Source organism: Cavia porcellus, unplaced genomic scaffold (assembly GCF_034190915.1).
Source record: "Cavia porcellus strain 051 isolate PalLab524CR breed Dunkin Hartley unplaced genomic scaffold, mCavPor4.1 scaffold_25, whole genome shotgun sequence".
NCBI lineage: Eukaryota > Metazoa > Chordata > Mammalia > Rodentia > Caviidae > Cavia > Cavia porcellus.
In genome coordinates this window covers 46,022,534-46,047,224 of record NW_026947508.1, presented here as the reverse complement: position 1 = coordinate 46,047,224, position 24,691 = coordinate 46,022,534, and the positions used below count along the sequence as shown (strand labels likewise).

At 41.2% G+C, this 24,691-nt stretch overlaps 2 protein-coding genes across 13 annotated transcripts in view; one reads left to right on the top strand and one right to left on the bottom strand.

Annotated features, from left to right (window-relative positions):
• Nrdc (nardilysin convertase) overlaps positions 1-5,590 on the top strand; it is an 85,796-nt gene extending 80,206 nt beyond the window's left edge. For all 3 annotated transcript variants that reach the window (XM_003463065.5, XM_003463064.5, XM_063236499.1), the window contains 9 exons: positions 44-75; positions 306-444; positions 2,596-2,643; positions 2,902-2,954; positions 3,351-3,434; positions 3,930-4,020; positions 4,245-4,361; positions 5,153-5,242; positions 5,371-5,590. In XM_003463065.5, coding sequence (XP_003463113.1) covers positions 44-75; positions 306-444; positions 2,596-2,643; positions 2,902-2,954; positions 3,351-3,434; positions 3,930-4,020; positions 4,245-4,361; positions 5,153-5,242; positions 5,371-5,568 — 852 coding nt within the window. In that variant the 3' untranslated portion in view covers positions 5,569-5,590. The remainder of the gene's footprint in view (positions 1-43; positions 76-305; positions 445-2,595; positions 2,644-2,901; positions 2,955-3,350; positions 3,435-3,929; positions 4,021-4,244; positions 4,362-5,152; positions 5,243-5,370) is intronic.
• A 661-nt stretch (positions 5,591-6,251) lies between these two features.
• Positions 6,252-24,691, bottom strand: part of Osbpl9 (oxysterol binding protein like 9) — a 173,797-nt gene continuing 155,357 nt past the window's right edge. For all 10 annotated transcript variants that reach the window (XM_003463061.5, XM_003463060.5, XM_063236500.1 and 7 more), the window contains 13 exons: positions 24,040-24,199; positions 20,412-20,524; positions 20,184-20,302; positions 17,979-18,064; positions 13,048-13,219; positions 11,947-12,031; positions 11,202-11,312; positions 10,873-10,936; positions 10,611-10,751; positions 8,290-8,368; positions 7,438-7,529; positions 7,091-7,226; positions 6,252-6,883 (listed from right to left, as the gene is read on the bottom strand). In XM_003463061.5, coding sequence (XP_003463109.2) covers positions 6,809-6,883; positions 7,091-7,226; positions 7,438-7,529; positions 8,290-8,368; positions 10,611-10,751; positions 10,873-10,936; positions 11,202-11,312; positions 11,947-12,031; positions 13,048-13,219; positions 17,979-18,064; positions 20,184-20,302; positions 20,412-20,524; positions 24,040-24,199 — 1,433 coding nt within the window. In that variant the 3' untranslated portion in view covers positions 6,252-6,808. The remainder of the gene's footprint in view (positions 6,884-7,090; positions 7,227-7,437; positions 7,530-8,289; positions 8,369-10,610; positions 10,752-10,872; positions 10,937-11,201; positions 11,313-11,946; positions 12,032-13,047; positions 13,220-17,978; positions 18,065-20,183; positions 20,303-20,411; positions 20,525-24,039; positions 24,200-24,691) is intronic.

Here is a 24,691-nt window from a genome sequence, read left to right as displayed (position 1 = left end):
TTAATGTCAAGAGCTAATGTACTTATTGTCTTTTGCTTCTTAGGAATCTATGGATTTCCTGAAATATGTTGTTGAGTAAGTATTGATTTGAGTTTTCTCTTTGGGGAATAGTTTCACCAGAAAGAGGACCTTCAACTACAACTCTGTTAAACCCGCATTTTAAATACTATCCATGGTAGAGTTCTTTGAAGTTGATGTAAACAAAGCAATTTAAGAGGGATGGTGGAAGGCTAGCTTCTTCAGTTTATGGGTGAAGGTGACAGAGTGGAAGCACTGCTTCAGTGCCTGTGCTGATTCTTTTACAGCAAGTTGAACTTCACGCCCCTGGAACAGGAGATGCCTGTGCAATTCCAGGTGGTGGAGCTGCCCAGTGGCCACCACTTATGCAAAGTGAAAGCTCTGAACAAGGGTGATGCCAACTCTGAAGTCACTGTGTACTACCAGGTCAGTCAGCCCATTGTATAACCAGCCATAACACGTGCGCTAAGACCCTGTGACCAGAGCCTCACTCTGTAGTCTTTTGCTTGGGGCCATTTGTTGTCTTAAACTACTGCATTTAAACACTGTAGCATTCAGTAAAATAGATCCTTTTCTCAATCACAAAGGGGTGCTGCTTTATTAATCAACTAACCAGAAATCTTAAGACACAGATCTTGAAGTATGAATGGAAATTCCTATGTGCTTCACAGACAGAATTCCAGGCAGCAGTAAATTATTGAAAGGAGAATTTTGAAAGATGCAAGCAAACCTAATTAAGCAATCAATGTATAAGCAAACAAAATAGCACCAACTAAAAAGAGTTCAGAGGACTTTGAGAGGAAAGTTTCTTTTACCTTTGTTTTATGGATAATAAATCCTAGGAAGGGCTTTACAATAGTGTCACTTGGCTTACAGAATGCTTTAGCCTGTGCTGTTCTTCTCTGTATCTTTTCTTGTGTAGCCTGATTCCTAACTTGCTATGGTCTGGGACTCGCATAATTGCTGTTGAGGTTTGCACTTCCTTGCATGAAGTTATTTTCGTTTTTTTTTTTTTTTTTTTGGCCTTTTTCGGTACCAGGGATCGAACTCACGACCGCACACTTGCAAGGAAGGCGCTTATGCCGCTGAGCTAAATCCCCAGCCCCAGGAAGTTATTTTCTTGTTAGACAATGTGAAGTGCCTGGTCTGGGCTTTGGGTGGCATATCCTTATTGTTAACTTATTTATTCTTTTTATTGTGTTTCTGGCCTGAGTCTGAGTTTTTATCTTGACACCAACCTGATTTGGTAGTCAGGAGCAAATTTATGTGCCTGATGGCTTGTTAGCAAAGGTGAGCTTTGCTCTACTCTTCTTTTTCTTGTCTTTGTCCTTTTTATCGGTACCGGGTATCGAACTCACGACTGCCTGCTAGCAAGGCAGGCGCTTATGCCGCTGAGCTAAATCCGCAGGCGCTTATGCTGCTGAGCTAAATCCCCAGCCCCTGCTCTACTCTTCTTAATGAGTCCTTTAGTTCATGATCTATAGTTGTCTGGAGCCAGGCTGGCAGACTTGTTTTTCTCTAGACATTTTGCTTTTGTGTCCAGGCATAGCCTTCCCACCTGTAGTCCTTTTAAGGTTCTATCATGTCCCCAAACTCCAAATAGTAAAGCCTGGCTGTACTTAATATTGTGTCTCAAGTGCTTAAAATCTAAGACAGGAGTACATGGCCCATGTTTAGGCAGGATTTCACATGTTGAAGTGTATCTGGAGGTGCTTTCTTCCAGTCACCTCTTAGCAGTAGCTTCCTAATACAAAATGCTTACTTTAGGAAATCAAAGATTGCATTTTGGTATTGGGGATTGAACTCATGACCTCACGCTTGCCAAGCAGAAGCTTGTGCTGCTGAGATAAATCCCCAGCCCAAAGATTGCATTTGAACAGAAAAATTAATACAAAAGACTAGTTTTGTTATAGCCATCTTATGGGCCTGCAGGACACACAGCCATTAGCATCTTCCTGTGGTGAAGTGGGAAAAATGAGAAGTTGGTGCCACAGATCCATCAAGAGCCCTACTCTGGGGATGTGCTAGTGATATCCTTGTGTTTGGATCTCCCACATCCTTTCATTTTATTTCTCCAGGATAGCCAGGGTGAGATCCCCAAGTGTGGCTTCTGCCTCTTGGGTATTTTTTGTATCAGTTGTTGCATAAGTTCCTTTTTTTTTTTCAACCTGAGGTATAGATAGTTAGCTTTCATGATTTCAGATGGTTCTTGATGTCATGATTAGGGCCTTAAAATGTAGATACTTGATTTTAGAATGTATTCTCTGGGTTCTCTGGGTACTCTAGTCAGTAGTTGGCAGAGTAGAGACTATTGGACCCGCTTTCATGTTTCCATACACTTCTGCGCTAGTGCTGGGAACACAAATGGAAGTAAGTATTCCTGTTTTCACAGCCCTTCAGGCTAGTGGGATGGCACATATGTAAATAAGATTGTTGAAAACATGGCAGTAGATGTGATTCTTTTGGGGAAGAGAAGAGGGATACTACCTAATAAATAGTTGACAAGAGTTGCTACATTATTAAAAAGCCTTGTAAACTACTGTATACTTTGTTGGTCTGATCACTTTCTCCTTTCAGTCAGGTACCAGGAGTCTGAGAGAATATACTCTGATGGAGCTGCTGGTGGTAAGTACGTGGAAGTGAGGTGAGGTTTTCAGGAACCTCGACTCGCTGTGAGGCCCAGCTTTCTGCCTGAGGACTGTGAACTTTGAGTGATTAGAAGCCTGACTGGAAGGTTCTTATCCCACTTGGACATACGCATTTAGGAAGAAGGCAGGAAGGGAGGCTCGATTTTCTTGGGCAGTTTGTGAAACTCATTGGAGGGAAGAAATACAGGTTTCTCTTCTGGGAGATGGGTTGATGGGTAGTTATGTTGAATTACAGATGCACATGGAAGAGCCTTGTTTTGACTTTCTTCGGACCAAGCAGACCCTCGGGTAAGTCTTCTGTCAAGGGCACTGAAGTCAAATAAGTAGTCAATAATAAGTCAAATAAGTACAAAGTAAGTAGGCTGAGATTTATCAAATATCCTGACCAAGTTGTTCTTTTGAACTCTTTGCTCCTTCTGTGCTTTAGCCAGACTTTGCATCTTAGATTGTGATCAGGCTCCCGGTTTGCTTCAGGGTTAGAAAGCAAGCTAGCTTGTGGTTCCTAATTCAGCAGAGGAACAGGCACCCTGACCTGAGAATGAACTACTTGCATACATATTGGTAGTTCTTTCAGTCCCTCCAGATGGAGTGTTAGGGCACGAGCTGGGTCCCATGTGTGTAGTCTCTCTTGAGGGGAGCCTGGGTAACCTCAGAAACTCCTGTAACTTTTCACTCTGGCTATAGGTACCATGTCTACCCGACTTGCAGGAACACATCTGGGATTCTAGGATTCTCTGTCACTGTGGGGACTCAGGCAACCAAGTACAGGTGAGTATGTGGATGGGCCCAACCTATGGTGGATATGGCGTAGGGCCTACAGGTGCTTCCCTAAGCCTTAGATCTTAGCTCTGTAATTGCTTGGGACAGGGGCAGGGGCAGGGACAGTGATGGTAATAGGTGGCCTAATTGAAGACTAAACCTGTAGGACTTCGTTCAAGTGTCTTGTGGTCACTGTAGGGGTTGCCAATGTTTTCACCTCAGTGAGACCCAAGAGGGAAGGCTGCCTGAAATGGCATTCATGCTTGATGGTTCTTATCATGAAGTTGTCACATGTGGCTCTGACTGCTTCACCTTAAGACACTAGGAAAGTGGGCTGCAGGTGGGCAGTGGGAGACCCTTCCCTATCCTTCTCAACCCCTTAGCTTAGGGTAATAAGGCTTTACTAAACACTTTTAGTCCTTTTGTCCAGAAAAAAAAGCCTTTGTCGCAGTTCTTTGGAGACCAGATCTCTGCTGACTTTTCATTGAAGATGTTTTGTTTTAGCTCTGAGACTGTTGAAAAGAAAATAGAAGAGTTTCTTTCCAGCTTTGAGGAGAAGATTGAAAGCCTCACTGAAGATGCATTCAATACCCAGGTAACTTTTGGCCTGGCCTTTAGGCTGTGTAAACCTTGAAGATACCAGACTTCAGTCCCGTATGTGCTGCTGGCCTGCTTGTACTCTTTTGTGGCCCTATCTTAATCTGCCTATAGTGTCTTCTAGTTTCCTCATGACATGAGTCAGGATGGACAGCACCAAATTTGTCTCTGGGGGGAACTGGAGTGGTGCCACACCTAAGCACAGCTCTCTGGTGGAAACAGGTTACAGCTCTGATCAAGCTCAAAGAGTGCGAAGACACCCACCTTGGGGAGGAGGTGGACCGAAACTGGAATGAAGTGGTGACACAGCAGTACCTCTTTGACCGCCTTGCGCACGAGGTAATGAGTGCCAGAAGGCAGCTCTGATGAACTACTGAGGGTTTCTGACTTATTTTGTGCCCATTTCCTGGCTTAGCTCTCTCGCACTTTAAAAGTGACTGTAAGTAGGATGCTTTTACCCATCACCAATGTAGAGCATTTCCATTTTTGTATTGTGTGGTGTTGAGGCTTACTAAAAGACTTTGTAAAAAGTGTTTCTGCTAAAGATTAACAACTCTTGAGTCTTGAACAGGGAGTTCCTCTTCCAGGTTCAGTGATTCCAAATGCAATGGACAACTTCTAGCTCAAAGTATAAAATTTACAGGATGAGGTGTATGTGTGCTCATGCATGTGTGCTGTTGGTTCCTGTAATCCAGTGCTGCCTCCAATAATATGTAATTTACACTACATATTATTACCAAAGGACATGCATTACCAAAGGACACCAGTTTTAACAGAACCAGGGCAGAGCTCATCTGTCTCCATAGTTGCTTTATTTTTTCAAGCTCCCGAGTACGCAGTTACCATGTAAGTGTGACATTACAGACAGTAGTTTCTGGCATAGGGAATGGTATTTTGCTGTAATTTATAGCACCTGCTAACTTACCAGAGCTGGTAAGGTAAGTCACTGCTTTGAAACGCAGATATGAGATGCACAGGTTCATCTTTATGTTCTTCTAGAAGGCAAGTGCCAAACTCAGACTGGGAAGAATAAAGATGAAATGCTCAGATACTAAGCAAAACCAAGGAGGTCTGCTTGGGGGATGACATTTCAAAGCTGTTTTCCTTCAGCACATTTGTCTTTCTCTAAGATTGAAGCACTGAAGTCATTCTCAAAGTCAGACCTGGTTACCTGGTTCAAGGCTCATAGAGGACCTGGAAGTAAAATGCTCAGTGTCCATGTGAGTATGATGAACTACACTGCCATTCCTTCCTTTCAGGTCATGACTGAATGACTTGGAATAGATTCTAAGGAAGTCTCTGCCCAAACCTAGCATGGTTCTCACCTTGTATCATTGGCCTCTCTCAGGTTGTCGGGTATGGGAAGCATGAGCCGGAAGAGGAAGGCACCCCTTCTGCTGTGGATCCGAACTCTTCCTGTGAAGCGATGCAGCTGGACTACCTGCTGCCCTCTCCTCTGCTGACAAATTCTACCATCCCTATTACTGATATCAGGGCTTTCACATCAACACTCGGTCTTTTCCCCTACCATAAAATAGTCAAATAAACTTCAGTCTCATTGGCCTGAAGCAATGTCTATTTAAAGATGTGTTTGTATTATATGGAGTTTACACTACTACTGCCTTAAGGCTTTTGAATTTTGCACTGGCATTAAAAAGACTTAATTTATCCTATTGAGACTAATAAATGCAGGGTTATTGTAATAGCTGATGAAGAAATAACCCAAGTGGGCCAAGTGTGGATGAACCACCCACGGGAGCAGTTTGGGAAACCCTAACCTGTGTAATCAGATAGAAACTCTAGTTCTTGAGGTAGGCTCTATGTAGCCGATTTGTTATTACTCTCTAAGTGCTAATACCTGTTTTTATTTTACCTTTGTTTTCCCTTCACAATGAGCCATCTCCTGCTGTGGGATTTGATACATTTTATTTCAGTGTGGAGTGAGGATCTAAATATATATATATATTACACACTCTTCCCTAGTCCTGAAAGAGGGCAATAAAGTATTTTTGGATAAAATGCTGGTAGTCTTACATGTGACACATAAACATAAAGGGATGGGTGAGGAAAAGCCTGGAGAGTTTTCAGTTTTTATGAAAAGATAGCTCCTATATTCAGGTTGCCAAACTGTCTTCTAACTGTAACCATAAACACAATAAAAGCAGCACATTTTTTAAAAAAGTTGGAAAAATTACTTTATAAAGCCTTAAGAATAAACTGTAACCCAGGTTTAGATAAATTCTAAAATAAAGTTTATTATAGATGAAATCATGAAATTTCCTAACACTTGATTTTTAATACATTGCACTAATTTTCTAAAACTCTGAGGAACCAGTATTTACAGAGGAGTATTTATGAAAAATCTATCAAGGTATAGCTGTGTATATGTGTACATATATATATATATATAGATATATATATAGAACCCAAGATACATGAAGTAGGAAACACCTTGTATGTCATATCTTAAAAGCAGAACTACAGTGCAGAATATGAGGTTTGGGTTTATAAATGCTTTTCAAAGCATGGGGTTTGGAAAAGGAGCAGACATCTTGTTTCAAAACCTGAAGTTTTTCTCAGGACTGAAGTCAAAACTGTAACTGCCACAGAGCAAGACAGAAACTGCTTCTGCTTTAATTGTTCATCTGCGTCAGAAAGTCCAGTATCCCTGAGATAGGAACCACTGCGTTGAGAAGGGAGCAATGGGCTCTCCCAAAGGAAGATTGACTGATGCTTCATCAGGCCTGCTGCCCTGGGTACCAGGTGTGAACTTGGCGTTTCCCAATCTAATGCTTCGCAGCACCAAGACGTTTCAGTAAAGGTTCATCATAGACCCAGCATTCTCCATCTTCATGGAATAACTGGAAGAGGAAGGAGAATTAAGTTACATGCCTGCTTTATACTTCTATACATTATTCTTCTACCCCTGCTGGATGAAATGAATTTCAAGCAGGTGCCAGAAAAACACATTCCCAAATCATGCTGGGCAGTTGCTTCTGCATTCACTGCAATGCTTGGGGTAACTGCTCAGGCTGTAGCAGAGTAGCGGTCAGCAGGCAGGGCCTTACCCTCGTCTCCCACTGAATTTCTTTCTCCTTCCTTTCCCGGGCTTCTGCTCTTTGCCTTTCTTCAAGTCTGTGCTTTGCTTCAGTTGCTGCATCAATGTCTCTGATTTTTAAATTGAAAGTGACATCCTTCCAAAGGCTAAGGAAAAAGAGATCAGGAGGAACTGGCAATGTCAAATCACAGGCTTTTAATGCTGTCGTTCACAAATCATAAGCTGGCAATAGGGCACTGCACAAATGAAGAATACAAAAATGCCCCCCCCCCAAGGCAGGCAAGTTGGTATGGGAGAAAGACCAGAGGTGTGGAAAAACCAGAACTCAGCCTGCACCTGGCAGGCAGCAGCCCTTACCAGCGGGACTCGTATTCATTCTGATCTTCCAACTTCCTCACTTTTTTCTTAATTATAGGCAATTTCTTAGTATCTACAAAGACAGTATTTTCCTAGAAAGAAAGAAATTTTCTGTTCAAACTGTTACCAAAGTCATCTCTTCCCAGAAGACTAACAGGTAATTTCCATCTATGTTACTGATGCAAAGAACAAGTTTCACATGCAGCCTAAAACCTAAGATAGTTTTATGGCTCAAGTGCAGGGGCTTAGTTCAACATCTGTTTTCAAAGTGGCTATGCGCTATATGCTAGGGATATCCTCACTTAAGGAGAGGATACCTCTACACCTATACAACCAATTCTCACTGTTGCCAGTGCTTTTCATATTGCAAATTCTCCAAAAAGTCGGTCCACCAGCTCTTCTGTTACGCTTCTACTACCTTTTTCCTAGCTTAATGGAAACAGTTCATAGGTTCATGCAAGTTCCTTGATGGCAGGACTGCTACTATTTTCTAAGGCCAGGCAGTCAGTATTATTAAACTCAGTATATACAAATACACATAAATTTATTTAGCACTTTACTTTACAAACCTACCCCATATTTTGATGCTATACCTAATATTTACTGATACTCAGTAAATACTGAGTATCAGTACTGATATTACTGATACTTCCTAGATACTCAGCACTGTCTGTATGTTCTGAAGTGTTTTGAGAGTAAAGAGTAAAGTAACAGTCATTCTGCTGGAGAGGGAGTTGGTTGAGGAAGGACCAGCCTGCTCTAAAGACCTGGTCTTGTTAAAGATTACAGATGAAGGAATCAAAAGGTTACAATTCAGTATGGCTTAAAACAAGTGGCAAAACATGTTCTTACCCCTGTTGCATATTTCGCATACATTATACCATTCCATTCCCCTTCAATTGAACAAAAGGACTTCTTATCATTTGGAGAACTAAAACAAACAAACAAACAAACAGTTGTGTCAGTCATCAGTTAAGAATCATTCTACCAGAGACCATAATCAGTATGGCCACATTAGAACAGAGAAGCACTGCAGAGTCCCTGGTAAAAAGCAGCTTCACAAAACTGGACTTCCTGGGGCCAGCTATGAATGAGGGTACTGGGCAATGTGCTAATGAACTGCTGAGTGCGAGGAGTGGCTGTGAGGTGGGCAACACAGCCCTGCATGCAGAGCTGAGGCTTGGTACTTCTCTGCTCCTCAGCTATTCACAGCCTGGTAGAGACACTGCCAGAGGCTTTGGGTGATGAGCACTGTGGTGAGCTTGCACCAGTGATTATGAGCAGAACTGCTGGTATGAGGGAGCTGAGCCCAGGTTTAAGTGGACCCCTAAGTCAGATGGTTTGAACTCTCTTCTTGGGCAACAACCCCAAAAAAGTACCTTCCTCAAAGTCTTGACACCACACAGTAGGTAGAGTGGATGGAATTTAGGCAGATGGCATGAAGGGCAAGACATGAACTCATGAAGACTGAAAGAGGTCGGAAAGTACGTGAATGAAGTAGACAGGTGAAAGCTGCTAGTGCTAGCTGGAAAGAGGACAATGAAAAACAGGTTTGCAGGTCTGGAGGGTGGTTGTGCCGTGGTTCTCAAAGTATGGTCTGGGAGTCCCTCAGAAGTTCCAGGACTCTACGATACTGCAAATTCAGTTTTCTCAGTTTCCAAGAGGCCATGTGACATAGCCATAGACTGAAGGCAGGTAGCAAACAGACGAATCCATCTATTTATTGGGGATTTACAAAATTTATAAAATTTATAGTGACACAATTCTACAAAACTTAGGTCTTTCTGAGTGAGACAGGTGTTCCTATTTAAACCAGGCTGGCCCTAAACTCATGATACTGCCTTTGCCTCCCGAGTGCAGGAATAACAGGAATGAGCAACCACACAACCAATTTTTAAGGAAAATTTTAATGAAAGTTACTTTGCATGGAAATGCTATTGTCATTTGTCAATAAATTACTATTTTAAAATACTGGTTTTTAGGACTGGGGATTTAGCTCTGTGGCATAAGCGGTGAGTTTGATCCCCAGTACTGATAAAAAGGGAAAAGACAAAAAAACAAAAAAACTGGTTTTTAAGCCAGGTGTGGTGGTACCTGCCTTTAATTCTAGCACTTGAGAGGCTGAGAACAGGGATTACTATGAGTTCACTGCACAGTGAGACTCTGTCTTGGGAAAAAATAAAACTGGTTTTACTTTTTCAGGAAAATGGTTTTGAATATAATCAACATAAAAAACTTGTTGGGGCTAAAAAGTTTAAGAACTCAGCTAATAAAGCCCTTCAGCTAATGCTCAAATCAGTAACTCAAAGGTCACACACTAGAGGCTCCTGCTGGTAGAGCACAAAGCCCTGCTGAGCCAATAGTTCCTTTGTGTTTTACCTCTGAGGGCTGAGGAGGAGGGCTGCTGTCTTCACTCTGAATCTGCCATCTCCATTACCTGCCTGCGTCCTGGGGCAGGTGATGAGAACAGTGACCTGCACTGCAATTCAAGCCTTGTCCATATTGTCTAAATAGAGTGTATTTTTCTAATCTTATACTGGTCCTACAAACTTCACCTTGTGTTCATGGCTTCTCCTCAAGACTGCTTTGGTAGCTGATTCTGTTATCCAAATGAATCCCTCAGACACTAGTTAGCCACTCTGGTGTTTTCCACATGGGACACTGCTCCAGGAAAGCTTTGCCAGAGCAGAGGAAAAGCTTGGGCTCTACACTGCACTCTTTTTTTCCAGGCAGGCTCAGAAATTACCCAAAGCTGCCTTCACCTGACCCAAAAGTGTCAAATGGAACCAAGTGAATGCCTATGATATGTGACATGTGCTCCACCGCCAAGGCACAGCAAGCACAAGGAACGGCTGTGAAAACAGGAGGGGCATTAGTGGAGATCACGGTGTCTGCTGGAAGAACCAACTCAACGTTTGAATCTGGCAAGGAGGTGCTGGGCAATTATGTTCTGGCCCAGCTCTCACAGGTCAGGCTCCAAGAAGCAGAGCCTGCCTGTGACCTCTCATTGTTCTGCATCCAGGCTTTAGGTTTCCTTTTGATATGGGATTTTAGGAAGAGATTGACAAGAGAAGAGAAAAAGACAATCTGGGAAAATGGGCAATTCCAAACATCTATGTCAAGGCAAAAGAAAAAGCATTGCAGAAAAGCACTGAGGCTGAAAAAATACCTACAAAATCTCAGCAGTAATTCTGTGTTTCTTGCCCCCATAGAAAGGTTTAGTGTGGAAGATGATGTTTGCACTATAGCCCGTTTTGGAACAATTAATACTGCATTCTCCTCCTAGTTCCACCCAGGGCACTGTGAGGATAGACCTGCAAAATAAAACATGCTAACAGTTAAGAGGCTAGCAATTAAGAGGAAATAAAGGAGGGCATGGTTTGAGGAACAGCAGGTCTGCTACTCATCCAAGAAAGTAAGCAAAGCTCTACTTGCCTTCCATAACCATTAGGGAAGGTGAGGATGTAATGTTCGTCGTAGTCTAAACACGAGACACAACCTGCAGAGACAAAGAACAAAGCCTCTGATGGGCACCGTCACACTGGCTGTGCAGCTGCGGTGGATATGCAGTTCAACTTAGGAACAAGCTGTTCTGTACTCTGCTCCTATCCTCACCCCCCAAAGACGTGGGCCTACGCAAGTGATGGCATCCAGTCTTGCTTCCTGTGGCATTTTTCCTTATAGACAAGTGTCCAGCACATATTAGAATGGCGTAAAATCTCCCTGCTAACACTGCAGTCTACCCAATATTGCCCACAACTTACCCTGCCCTATGTTGTGAACCCCAATTGACATCCCGAGGAACTTTGACTTGGTCCAGATATGAGCATTGAATTGTATCTTCTTGTTAAAACACTCAGCATAAAAAGCTGAAACTAAATAGAAAGTATTTTCCATTAATGTATTATACAGGTATAGCCAATTCTCCAAACTCAGTCTGGGGGGAACCAGTCTTACATTTGACAATGAGGTATCCACTTTCTTTTTATACCCTTCTCTCAATGCAAGCACCTATTCAGAGCCAAGTGGGCAACAACTCTCCAAAAATGGGCAGCTATGCTCATTCCAGGAGGCTTAAAACCAACAGGGTTATTTGTTCTGGTCAGTAAATATACCCCAATCTAAGCCCATCCAATATTTCCAGTCTTAGTACTTCATGAAACAAGATGCTGAAGATCTATATTATTGCCACTGTATTTGAAACATAGGGCAAAACACTAGACATCATTTAAACTGTCCCAAAGTTGCTAAGGACTCTGTAGCACAGATCATTATGTGTCAGATGAGTCTAGAAGCATCAAACACTGGTTTCCCAAATCCTTTTTAATCAGCAACATGATAAATCTTTGAAACATACAAGGATCCCGTGAGAGGAACCAATCTGTTGTTTCTACTCCAGGTACAGGGAGGTCACACACAGTAAGGTATGTGGTGGTGAAGTGGCTCCAGATGCAAAGCTTTTCATGACTGGAGTATAAGTACACGCTGCAGAAGAGCTCTGTAACTTACTTGGTGGATGATGGGAAACCTGCTCAGCCACGAATGTTACACTGTTTTTAGAAACCCAAGGGACTGGTCCTTCTGAAACTAGCTCCTGCAAACAAATAAAACATTTTCTTTTGATGTGGGAACAAATGCAGAGAATGTAACAATTAAGAGTCTGCTTCTCCTGCATATGCACCAAATACCCTCTCACCCCTCTACTGTAGCGCTTAATTACACTTCGTGTGCCTAGCTTGGCACAGAGCTGGCAATGACACCTGCCAAGAGTAGGAGCAGACTGGACCTGTGTTACCAGGAAAGGATATGCAGAGGACATCACTTGGAAAGGAAAAGGCATGGAAAGTCCTGTCCATGTAAGATTAGTAAGTGCCAGGTGCTACGGGCTGCAGGCTTTTGCTTTCCCCATCTGGAAAGCCTTGTAAAGTGCATTTGACTCTTGCTGGTCTTCTTCAAACCAATCTCTGAGTCTCAGAGCATTGGGCTCAAGTCTTCACTCACCTGCTCTTCTCTTCATACATAAACTGTCATAAATCCAGGGCTTTATGACACCATCTAAATGTGTAAAAATCTCTGGAGGTTCAGCCTCCATCGCAAGATCTTCCTTGAATTCTTTGCTCCAAGCTGGCAGCTCTACTTACATGCTTCACAGGCCCCTCACACTTGAATTTCAGTTTAGAACTGTTGAATTTTCCCTCCTCAAATCTGCTACTTTTCTTATTAAATGACACCACCAATTGCTCAAGAACACAGGTGAGGACTCGCTCCTCACTGCCTCTTTCCTCTGTTCCCCAGTCCATCTATCAGTTTTACATTCAATGTATAACTGGAATCAGCCAACTCCATTGGAATTATGTCTGTTTGATTCTAAATGTGTTTTTCACAGAATAGTTATAATGATCTTTTTAAAATAAAAAAGAGATCCTGACAAGCCATGGTGTACAAGGTTCTATAGGATCTCTCGTTCTCTCATCTCGTCACTCTTCCCCTCTGGTTTTCAAAATCAATTGATCTCATCATTGCTTTACAATTATTCTCTGCCCCTAAATTAAGTGAAATCTTGTTATCAGTATACAATTATATAATCAGGACAGTCAGCACAGGACTCACTGTGTTCTCTTCAGTGTCATTTGGTAATGTCCAGTGACACTGAAAGATCTCACCCAAAATGGGATTGTATGGCTTTTTAGCAACTGATCCTTTTCTTCCTGCATGAAAGGCTGAGAGGTACCATTTGACGACCTGAACCATTCGATCCCTGGGATCCTTCTGGTCACTAATGCTGTAAGAGAGAAAGACAAAACTGAATATCCCACCTTCCGCAGAATAGTCTTTTTTATTTTTTTGATACGGGGGATTGAATTCATGACCTTGCGCTTGCCAGGCTGGTGCGTCCCCACTTCTGGCAGGGTACACGCTGCTATTGCCCCAGCATGGTCCAGTCTGAGGCACACAGAACCACAGTTACTTCAGTTTCTTTTGAAAACTGAGATAGGATGTATATAATTAAATTCATTAATCTCAGTGTTAGGGCAAATGAAGATGTCTACTTCTCAAGCATCATCTAGTCAGGCACAAAATGTTTGCATTCTCCCAAAAAGTTTTGCCATCACTCTTTCCAAGCCATCACCTCCCGATACTCGGGCTTCCTGTGTCACTGACTAGTTTTGTCTGTTCTAGAACTCCACATAAATGCACTGCTTCATTGCCAAACACGGACAGTTTTCTTTAGCTGTGTCACCAATTTCTAATTTGCTTTTGGTCAGGAAATACATTCTACATGGCTACAAATGCTGTAAGTGCACTAAAGCTTCCCAGTGCATGGTTTACCTTGATGAAAGCACTGTGTGTGCTTCAAAGGGAGATGAGTGTGTATTATTCAAGTTCTGGGCAATGCTGAAAAGGTCTGGGCCCAGCTATCAGTGCCAGCTGGATCTTTTAGAGCTCACTGACCCTTCGAAATGGGGGTAACAGGCACTTGCTCCATCAGCTCCTGAAGGAGGACTTGGTGGGCTTCTCTATTTCTCCCTTGAGCCAGTTTCTCTTGCATGTATTCGAAGCTGTGCTAATACACATATTCAGGAATACTGTTTATTCTTGATAAATGGATCCTTTTAACATTATAGAATGTCCTCATTTGTCCTGTTTTAAAAGTCTCCTTTGCTTACTATACAGCTACACCAAGTTTGCTGCATTTCTGTACCTAGTGAGAAAGTACTCCCAATGCCAGTATGGAGACACATATCCAGCACGCAGGACGGGGAGGCAGGAGCATCACCTCAGACCAGCCTGGACAACTGTGAGTTCAAGATAAGCCTGAGCAACACGGTGAGATTTCTGAAACAGGGTCACACTATGTAGCTCAGGCTGGCTTTGAACTCACAGTGATCTTCCTGTCAGAACCTCCCCAGTGCTGGGATTGCATGTGTTTGCCACCACGCTCAGCAGGCCTTTGTTTTTAAAAAACTAAGTAAGTGAACGAATTAAAAAAAAAAAAAAAAAGAAAGAAAAAACTGTCTCTGAGGTACATTCACAACTGTAGTGTATGGCATTTTGAGACAGTCTTGCTAGTTAAAGCCCAGACTAGTCTTCAACTCAGTATGTAGCCCAGTCGGGCCTTAAATTTGAGATGTTCCTGCCTCAGTTTCTTTGCGTGCTGGGATTATTATCAGCACGTGAAATAGCACTTGGCTATTCTTTTATTATTCTTTAATTTTTATTTCATGAGCACACATCGGCAGTATGTAATGATTATATTCATTGTGGGAAATTGGTCCATGTACATACCATGACAATTCTTTTTTCATTCCTTTCTCCCTAATCTCTTGGAGTCTCTTCATTTTTTAAAAAAAGATCTATTTCCAATTATTTTTTATTTTGTGATTTATATTTTAGGCTTCTTATAGAAGAGGAAACATGCAATATATAAGCTTGGAAGTCTGATTTATTTCACTTAACACTGTGGCTGATCTCAAGGTGCATCCAATTTCCCACATATGACTCAAATTCATTTTTCTTTATGGCCACGGTAGCACTATATCATATATAAATAACACATTTTCTTTATCTGTTGATGAACATACAGGCTGTTTCAAAGACTTAGCTATTATGAACTGTATGGAGGTACTGCTGTAATATGATGTTTTAACTCTTTCAGGAAAATATAAGGGGACCAGCTGGGTTGATTGCATTTTCTGTATTTAGTTTTTTTCCATAATTGCCATACTGATTTCCACAGTGGATATACTAGTTTACATTCCCACCAGCAATGAAGGATTCTTTTTCTCCTGAAGCCTTGCTAGCTACTTATCACGATTTAAATACCTCATAGCTAACCCTTCTAGAGTAAGATGGAATCTCATGATTCTTTTTTCTATCAGAAATGGGCACCAAACATTTTTTCATCTATTAGTCACTTGTACTTTTTCTTCTGAGAAGTGGCTATTCATTTTAGTTATCCATTTTTTTTTTTTTTTTTTTTTTGTCTTTTTCTTTCTTATTGGTACCAGGGATCGAATTCACGACTGCCTGATTGCAAGGCAGGTGCTTATGCTGCTGAGCTAAATCCCCAGCCCCAGTTATCCAATTTTTGATTGGGCCTTTTACTCTGGGAAATCTAATTCTTTCGAATTCTGATCTATTTTTACCTATTTTTAAAATATTTTATCTATTTTGAGTTTTACCTATTTTATCTTCCAGTTGGTTTCAATTTTAATAATTAGATCTTTGGTCCATTTTGACTTCAGTGCATGACAAGAGGTATGAGTCTAGCTTCAATACACTGCGAAAAACCATTTGGTAAAGAGGCTGTCTTTTCTCCAACATACATACTTGGCCTCTTTTTAAAGCTCAGATAGCTGCAGTGTATGGGTTGTTTCTGCATCTTGCCTTTTGTCCCACTGATCCTTTTTCTGTAGTTTTTGTTTTAGGGGTCTTTAACTTCCTTGGTTAGGATGGCTCTGAAGTATTTTTCTTGATGATATTATTTTCCTAATTATCAGTGAGTTCACTATTGGTATCTAGGAATGATACTGATTTTTGTGTTGATTTTGTATTCTGCTACATTGCTGACTTTGGTTATTAATTCTAAGAGTCTTTTGGAGGAATTTTTTGGTTCTGTTGCCTAGAAGATCATGTCATCTGCAATAATTCTCTCTTCTTTCTTGCCCATTATATGTATCCCTTTCGTTTCTTTCTCTTGCGAGGTTGCTTTGGCTAATGTGTTGAGTTCTATATTGAACAGGCATGGTGACAGTAGACATCCTTGTTTCTTTTTTTTTTTTTTTGTCTTTTTCCTTTTTATCGGTACCGGAGATCGAACTCATGACTGGCTGCTTCCAAGGCAGATGCTTATGCCACTGAGCTAAACCTCCAGCCCCCTTGTTTTATTTCTAATTTTATAGGAAAACCACAGTGCTTTTCTCCACTTAATATAATGTTGGCTATAGATTTGTCATAAATGGGTTTATCAGATTGAGGTAAGTTTCTATTCCTATTGAAGTGCTTTATCATGAATGCATGCTAGATTTTGTCAAAGGTTTTCTCTGCCTCTACTGGGATGATCATGTGATTATCCTTTTATTTTTTTTTTAGGCAATATTAAAGTCTCTCCCTGTGAAATGGCATAAAGATGCATCTTGCTTTTTTATATAATTTGACAACTGCCTGCCCTGCCCCTTGTTGTGTGTGCGTGCATGCACATGAGCGAGCGTGTGTGTTAGTTACAGGGGACTATATACATGGGCTTCACACTTCATTACAGCTTCAGCCCTTTTTTTTCACTAAATATTTTGAGACAAGGTCTCCCTAATTTGCCAAGTTGGCCAATTCAATCTGGGACTGAACACACAATTCTCTTGGCTTTAGCCTCCTATCGTGTTGACATTATGAACATACAACACTACTCCAGTTTGTTGCTCTTAAAAGGAGAATGAGTTTCATTTATATTTAGTGTAATTATTGATAAAGGTGAGTTTAACCCTACCATCTTATATTTGCTTCTACATATCTCTCTCTCATTCCCTATCCCATCAGTCTGCTTTTCTGCTAAGTGTTTTAGTGTTGTTTTATTTTATCCATTGGTTTTTGAAAGCTATACTTTCATATTTAAGTGATTCAGTCAGGGCCCCTCAAAGTTTAATTTTTCACAAAAAACTACCCTTAAATTCAAATCTGTATTTAATGAACAAGTAGTACTTTCCATTTTGACTTGCACATCACCGATACAAGCTTGTTAAATTATTTTAATTAAACACTTCCATATTTATTTGAATTACTGCCATCTGGCAATTGATTACATGGCTCCCTTAAATCTTCATCAAAAACGTAACACATATACACCAGTGTTGGAAAATGTGCCCACCCTCTGTGAAACCTCATTAATCTGTCCCTGGTTTCAGTAAAGCACAGTTCAAGGCCAAGAGATGTAATTAGAGAAGATGAATTACATTTTCTATTACAAAGAAAATTTTTGGAAACCAGTGTGAACTTGTCTCTCTGCAATCAATCTCACTTCTGTTCCCTATGCATATAGCTAATACTACAAACTTTGTATTTAAAATGTATTGGTTGATATTTCAATACTGGATTATAAATTCCTTAAGGATAGAACCTCTTGGTTCTACCTTCTTTCTTCAGCTTATAACATAGCACCTGGCAAACAATAGGTGCTTAAGGTTTGCTTTACTCAGTTAGTATCAATTAAGATGAGAATACAGTACAAATAATACTGATTACCACTGTCTGGATTAAGTAAGTGCAAAGTCTATACTGGCCACTGAGGTATTACTAATGCACCAAGAATTTTTTAGAGTGGTAAACTTGGGTGCCTAATACTAAGCAGTCAATCATCCAATTTTACCATTCAATACCATTTTTACCCAGGAACAGCTGATGGGCAAGAAGGAATCCATCTATCCTGGCATAGGCACAAAGCTACAGAGTTGTAACTTAGAAAATTGGATGTTTTAATAGAAACATCTAGAAAATTCTATGTTTAGAATTCTATGTTTAAATTCTATTAAAATTCTATGTTTAAATACCTCACAAACAGGTCCGGATGTGCAAAAAAGTCTGCATACATTTCTAAAAGAGATCTTCTTTCAAGAATAAATGTTGGAAGAACAACCTGAAAAACATACACATTTGACCCATAAGGATCAAATTACACTCAAGATGAACCGATTGCTGCACAACACTCATTCTAGCCACACTGTCACCCACCCCATACTTCCCAGGCACATGTCTGCAGTCAGCCCTCAAACGCACTGTCTCAGAAATGCCCATTACCCTGCCCAGCAGACAGCGGAAGACAGAAGGGGTCTGAACGTGCAAGGGTCACTTCCTCTGTGCAAGTCCCTTCCTCCTGAGTGTAATAACAATGACAAATCCAGACCACTCTGGTCTGCTCAGAACTCTGCATCACCTTATAAGCCACACCAATTTTACAAACACTATTATACAAATTAGTGAAGGAATTATGTTCTTATTTTATAGCAGAAAAATATACAGCTCACACAAGGTGGGAAATTTTTTCATTGCTCCATCATTTCCGTGGATCCAGCACTAGGACTGACTGTGTTCTCTCCCTCTGCCACTGCTGCATCGCTGCCACCAGCCTGCACTAGAAAATTTACCTAACATCTGCCAGTTTACCTCCTCAGCTCTTAGAACACAAAGAGGAAGTTTTATCCACATTTATGCTCCTATTTACTATTACACAGCAAGAAACTTTAAATGGAGGAATTAAGAAAGAAAGAAAGAAAGAAAGAAAAGGAAGAAAAAATTAAAATTAAAAATCAGTGAATGTTTTTTCCTGGAGGCTGAGTCTGTGATGCTCTGTGTTCAGGGCCTGTGGATATGGCCAAGCAAAGCAAAGGAGACAGGAAATTGTAATATGCCAAGAAATCAGGAGAGATAAAGATTAATCAGTAACAAAAGGGAAGAATTTCATTTGGGAATCAGAATGGAAGAAATGTTTTTGAAATATGCATTAGATTATTTTAAGTCCTTCTATAAGTAAATATTATCATAGAACCTGTGTATTCAGAATCTAAATATGGCTAGACAGGCCAGAAAGCTTATGTGACTGGACTGATGGAAGTTCTTACTTTGAAGAACTCAAAGTTTATAAAGCACCAAGTAACAATAAAAGAAATAAAATGGTTAAATATCTTTAAAGAGCTAATACGGGGCTGGGGATTTAGCTCAGCGGCATAAGCACCTGCCTTGCAAGCAGGCGGTCGTGAGTTCAATCCCCGGTACCGATAAAAATGAAAAAGACAAAAAAAAAAAAGTGAAACTCCTCCCTGATGGTGCTTTGAAATTTTGTTGAATTTCTTTTTTCTCTTCTTTTGCTTTTTTTCTCTGCTTGAATAAAATGGATTTGAAAAAGAAACAAGAAAAAAAAAAAGTGAAATTCCTAAATTTATTTGACTTTCTAAAGCTGAGTAAAATACTAATTCAACAAATATGAAAGCAACTCCAGCTTGTCTTCAACACAGAGGTATAAAAGGAAAGTTTACTCGGCCAGACTGGACTCAGCTCTGCCCTAAAAAGTCACTTAATCGTCTATGTTTATCTCTCGGCTGTAAAACAGGCTGAATAGTAACAATGGCTTCACAGTGGAGTTGTGGAAAGAAGTCAAACAACCAAGTTTCTAGCACACCCGCAGATTCTCTAAGGGGTCCCCACACAGCCTTCAAACTCAGTTGGGCACTCTTCAGAACTCCGGCTTGAGTTTGAATCCAAGTCCCGTCGACAGCCATTGTACGATTCCATGTGTGCGCAGCTGTGCGCTGGCAGCCTCAGGGAGCCAGCTTTGCTGGGCGCCCTACAAGGCCAGCCCGCGTGTGTGCACTTTGTGCATGTGCTCATGAAAAGCTGGGTGTGGGGAGACCAGGTCAGGTGACAGCAGAGCGAATGCCAGCATCTGTCCTCTGCCCCAAGACAGCTGTGCCCATGTGGACTCTGAAGGTTTTCCCCCTGACACGAACCAAGACAGGCTATTTCTCACTGACTGTAGGTTCAAATCTTACTCCGTACAAGCCGTACATTATTCTCTGTGAAACGATGCAACTTCACTTACTTTACCTATCTCTACAACTTTTGAATGTACTCCTGTGCATATGCATTATATCACTAGACAAGTATCGAACAGTTACAGCATTTGTGAGCACACTCACCACCTGGTCATTAGGATTTTACCACACACATGAAGCACCACAAAGTGCAACTCTGCTTCTTACCTTAGTCAGGTCCATTCCGAGCCTAACCTGTGACAAAAGGTGCATGATGACACTCTTGTGCTCCTCCACCGACCCAGCCTCCGCGTCATCATCTCTATCGTCATGTGAATCGAAAAGGTCTAAAATAGAACACATTTTCTCAGACTGGTGTTAAATGAGCCAAATTATGCTACTACCAGTATCATGCATGTTTATAAGGAAGAAAGAATTAAATTCTCCGACCCTTACCGGCATCACTCGTCCCATTGGACATGGAGGAGTTCAGTGACTCTGTGGTATCCGGCCGCTTCAGGCTATTTCCCGAGCTGCTGTGGGTCAAGACTGAGGCAGAGCCAGAAGAACTGAAAAAAATAAAATAAAATCACTTTCTTAAACTAAAGAAAGCAACCTGGAATCACAGCAACATATCATGCTAATCTAGAAAGCTACTTCAAACCAATACACAGGAGTGGGCATGGAAACGAATCCACCCTGAACTGGTAGCAGGGCAGCTGCGTCACAGGGCAGATTGTACATGAGGCCTGGGACAGTGTCGCCTTGTGCTCAAAGGCGAGCCACTGTCCTCATCAAAACTTAGTGAAATTTCTACCTCTGTAACCAAGTCTGAAGTTGAGTTCATTGTCTAGTTTTGTTACTTTGCATCCATGCAGAATTGTCACAATTCTTGGCAATTATTTCCAGAACCGCAAGGTCCATGAAATCTAAGAAAGATATTCTATCTATATTTCTGAGATCCTTTGATTAAAAACCCTACAGTGTCATTAACACAATTAGGTTGACGGCGGGGCGGGGGGGCGGGGCGGCGCGCGCATGGGGCGGACGGGGGACGTGACGATGGGGAACAGATTTTTTTCCAAGCGTATTTATGGCATCTGGCTCTATAATAAGCTAGTCAGCAGGGGTTTTTGGTACTGGGGATCAAACTCACAACCTCACGCTTGCTAGGCAAGTGCTTTTGCTGCTCAGCTAAATGCCCAGCCCCTGCTAGTTAGCAGGTTTAAAGAAAGCTGCTGCTGCTTCTTTTTCATTCTCTTTTTTCTCAGTCTTTTTTGAGACAGGGTTTCATTATCTGCTTCAGGTTGACCTTGAACTCACGTTGCAGCCCTGGCTGGCCTGGAACTCGTGGTGATCTTCCTGCCTCACTCAGACTCCCAAGTGCTGGCATTACAGACATGGGCCACCACGCCTAGCTAAGAAAGTGTCTTTATTAAATTTGCCCGGGTTAAGTGTTTTAAATTAAATGACCAGAAGTGCATAGTTTACTTATTAAGTATAAAAACAAACTGAATTTCTTACACTGCAGATACTTATAAAATGGTGCATTATAAGTCATTACCAATCTATTGATGTAAAACAGGTAGTTTAATTAAGACAGTTTACTTCTGTTACTTCTTTTGACCTTTTTAAAATAAACTTTATTTTACAGACCATCACTAGGGTCACAGCAGCAGAAAGTCAAGAGTTCCCTTATAACTCCGTTCCTCCTCCTCAAGACCAGCCTGCCCCAGTGGTACAGCTGCTATGACCCATTATTTCACGGTAGCATCCAAAAGTTCACAATTTATACTAGAGCTCAAGCTTGGAGTTAAATGACTACACATATGCAGAATACTTTCCCTACCCATAAAGTCCTCTGTGCTCTACGTGTATTGGAACCTAAAGCCAGGAATGGTACTACATGCCTGTAACTCAGCTCAGTAGAAAGCTGAGGCAGGAGGATCAGAACTTCAAGCTCAACCTGAGCAATTTAGACCTCATCTCAAAAACAAAACAGCAACAACAAAGACCCCAATGTCAGATCAAATAAAGTATCTGTGGTCCCAAGTGTGAAGGAACCTAAAATGAGTTAGCTGGCCATACAACTCAGGGTCCCTTCAGATGAGAGGTTGGTAAACTGTGTGTGTGTTTGAGCTAGGATACAGAGAAGGCACAGAAGCTCACACCTGTAATCCCGGCACCTCCGAGGCTGAGGGCAGGAGGATCGTTGTGAGTTTAAGACCAGCCTGGGCTACGAAGTGAGCTCAAGGCCAGCCTGAACTGCCTAGTGACACCCTGTCTCAAAAAGGCCAGAGAGGGCAAAGAGAAGAAACCTTAAAAGACAGAGGATGCTGGGCAGGGTGGTGCAAATTACAATCCCACCATGGGAGGCTGAGGCAAGAGGACTGCCACGAGTTTGAGGCCAGACTCAAAAAACCAAAGAGACGGAGTTTGAGACAAACTGGAGTAGCCCATCAGCCTGTTGGTGACTTTGTAGATGTTGCTCCAAGGCCAACAGGTAAATGTTTTAAACTTTTCTATTTCATAAAAATTTTACAAATATCCCTCAAATTAAAGGGTGACACTGTTGGCAATGATATAGGGAGCTAACCTCATATTGGCAAGCTTTTATTCCATGCAGTTATATGCTTTTAGAAGATAAGTCCATTTACTAGCAAAATATTTTCTACTCTTCTGTTTAGAATAATAGCTATTGATGTGGGCAAGAGATTGTCTTTCACTCTCTTTAAATTTGAAACCCTCAAATATAAAACTTTTACTCTGGAATTTTCTTCTAAATGTACCTTTTCTCTTAACCCCTATTATTAACTAAAATTATTTTTAAAATTACAGTGAAATTTTTATTAGCAAACAAAATTAAGAAAAGACACCAAGCTGGGTATAGTGGTACAGTTTACAGCCTCAGCTCTTTGGGAAGCTCAGGCAGGAAGGCTGCTTGAGCCCAGAAGATCAAGGCCAGCATGGACATAAAAATGAGATCCCATCCCGAAAACTAGAAAAGGAAACCAAGGTGCTTCCCAAACCCTTTCTGCTTGTCTGGACTTCTTGTCTGTTCAAACTTCCCTCCTGCCCAACTCAGGTCCTAAAAACCAATGTGTTCACCTGCATAACATATTTTACCTTTTCCTCACATTCAAAAGCTGAGTATGCAAGCTAGAAAGTACTCGCACAAATATGAGCACACTGTTGTTTTTGTACTAGGGTAGACACAGTCAACATCCAGAAGCCAGACACTATACTAGGTGGAGGGATGATGCAGAAATTAAAAAGGCTGAATTCTCTATGTTGAGAAACTTTAGTTGTTTAAAGGATCAGCCAATGATGCAGTGAGAGTTATGGGGGGGGGCCGGAGGGGCACATTAATCCCCTAGGACTGTTATAAATGGGGTGGCTTGTGAGTAACAAAAGTTAATTTTTCACAGATCCAGATCAGGGTGCGGGCAGAACTGGGTCTGGTGGTGCTCACAGGCAGCATCTTATAGAATCCCTTATAAATGGTAGCATCTCCAGATGTAATCACCACCCAAAGGCCTCTGCACAAGGCCATCAGTTTGATTCCCTATACCAAAACAAACATGATATATATGTGTATATATATATATGTGTGTGTGTGTGTGTGCAAATATATATATATATGCAAATATATATATATATATATGCAAATATATATGCAATTATAAGGCTAAAATGACTATGTTATTTTTGATGTAGTAAAATATCTTTTTAGCTCACAGACTCAGACTGGGTCTTCTAGTGTCAGTCATGCAGAAGTATCAGGTGCTAACTGAGCAGCGTGGGCACACTGCCACTACTGCTCCCCAGACTACATGGGCAGTGAGCCCAGGTAAAATCCTAACTCGTGCCTTACTGAATGCTCAGAAAGGCAACGGAAAGAAACATGTCTTCTACCAGGCATGTCTGTCATTAAATACTAATCTCAAACTGTTTTTAAAAACCAAGAGAGCCCCTGATTGACATGTTTTGAAATTTGTTTTAGTTTTTTTGCTCCTTGAAATAACATGGATTTGGGGGGAGGGGAAGAAAACCATTTAAATACACCGTTTTTTTCATTACTTACTCTATCAAGCGCTTTGGGGACGAGCTGCTTTGATGGAATTCGTCAGCATCATAGAACTCATCCTCACTGCTTGAGTATGAAAACTCGGGGACGGTATTTGGAGACAAGTTGACATGGCTTGGAGAGGTCAGACTGCTACTAGGTGGTGAATGCCCACTGCCTATGAAATTCAAAAGGCTTGATTAGGGGGAAATATTGGTAATGAGATAATAGGACCAAAACAGACCTTTCTAAAATTAGAAAAGTATTGGGTTAAGGTGGTAGAATTCTACACTATATGTAAAGAAAATCATTTAAACTGAGACAACAAAAAAAGGCAAACTGTGTTAAAAAAGGGGACACAGCCATTTAGATAAATGAAAAAATTCTGACTATTCTATAATTCGTTCACTTTTAATATTAGGAAGGGATTTTGAGAGTTCTAGTGTTGAAGATGTACAATAGAAGACCAGTTATCAGTGGGAAGGCCACGCTCTTATTTTATATTATGGACTCATATATGTAGTGTCGATGAAAATATGACATGGAAAGAACATCAAGATCACATGAATGTTAAGATCCTGTTTGAAATATCAAACTCACACTCATTTGTCAGGGCTGCGACAAGGAAAAAACACTGCATAAAGCCCTACAGATTCCACTAAGATTCTTC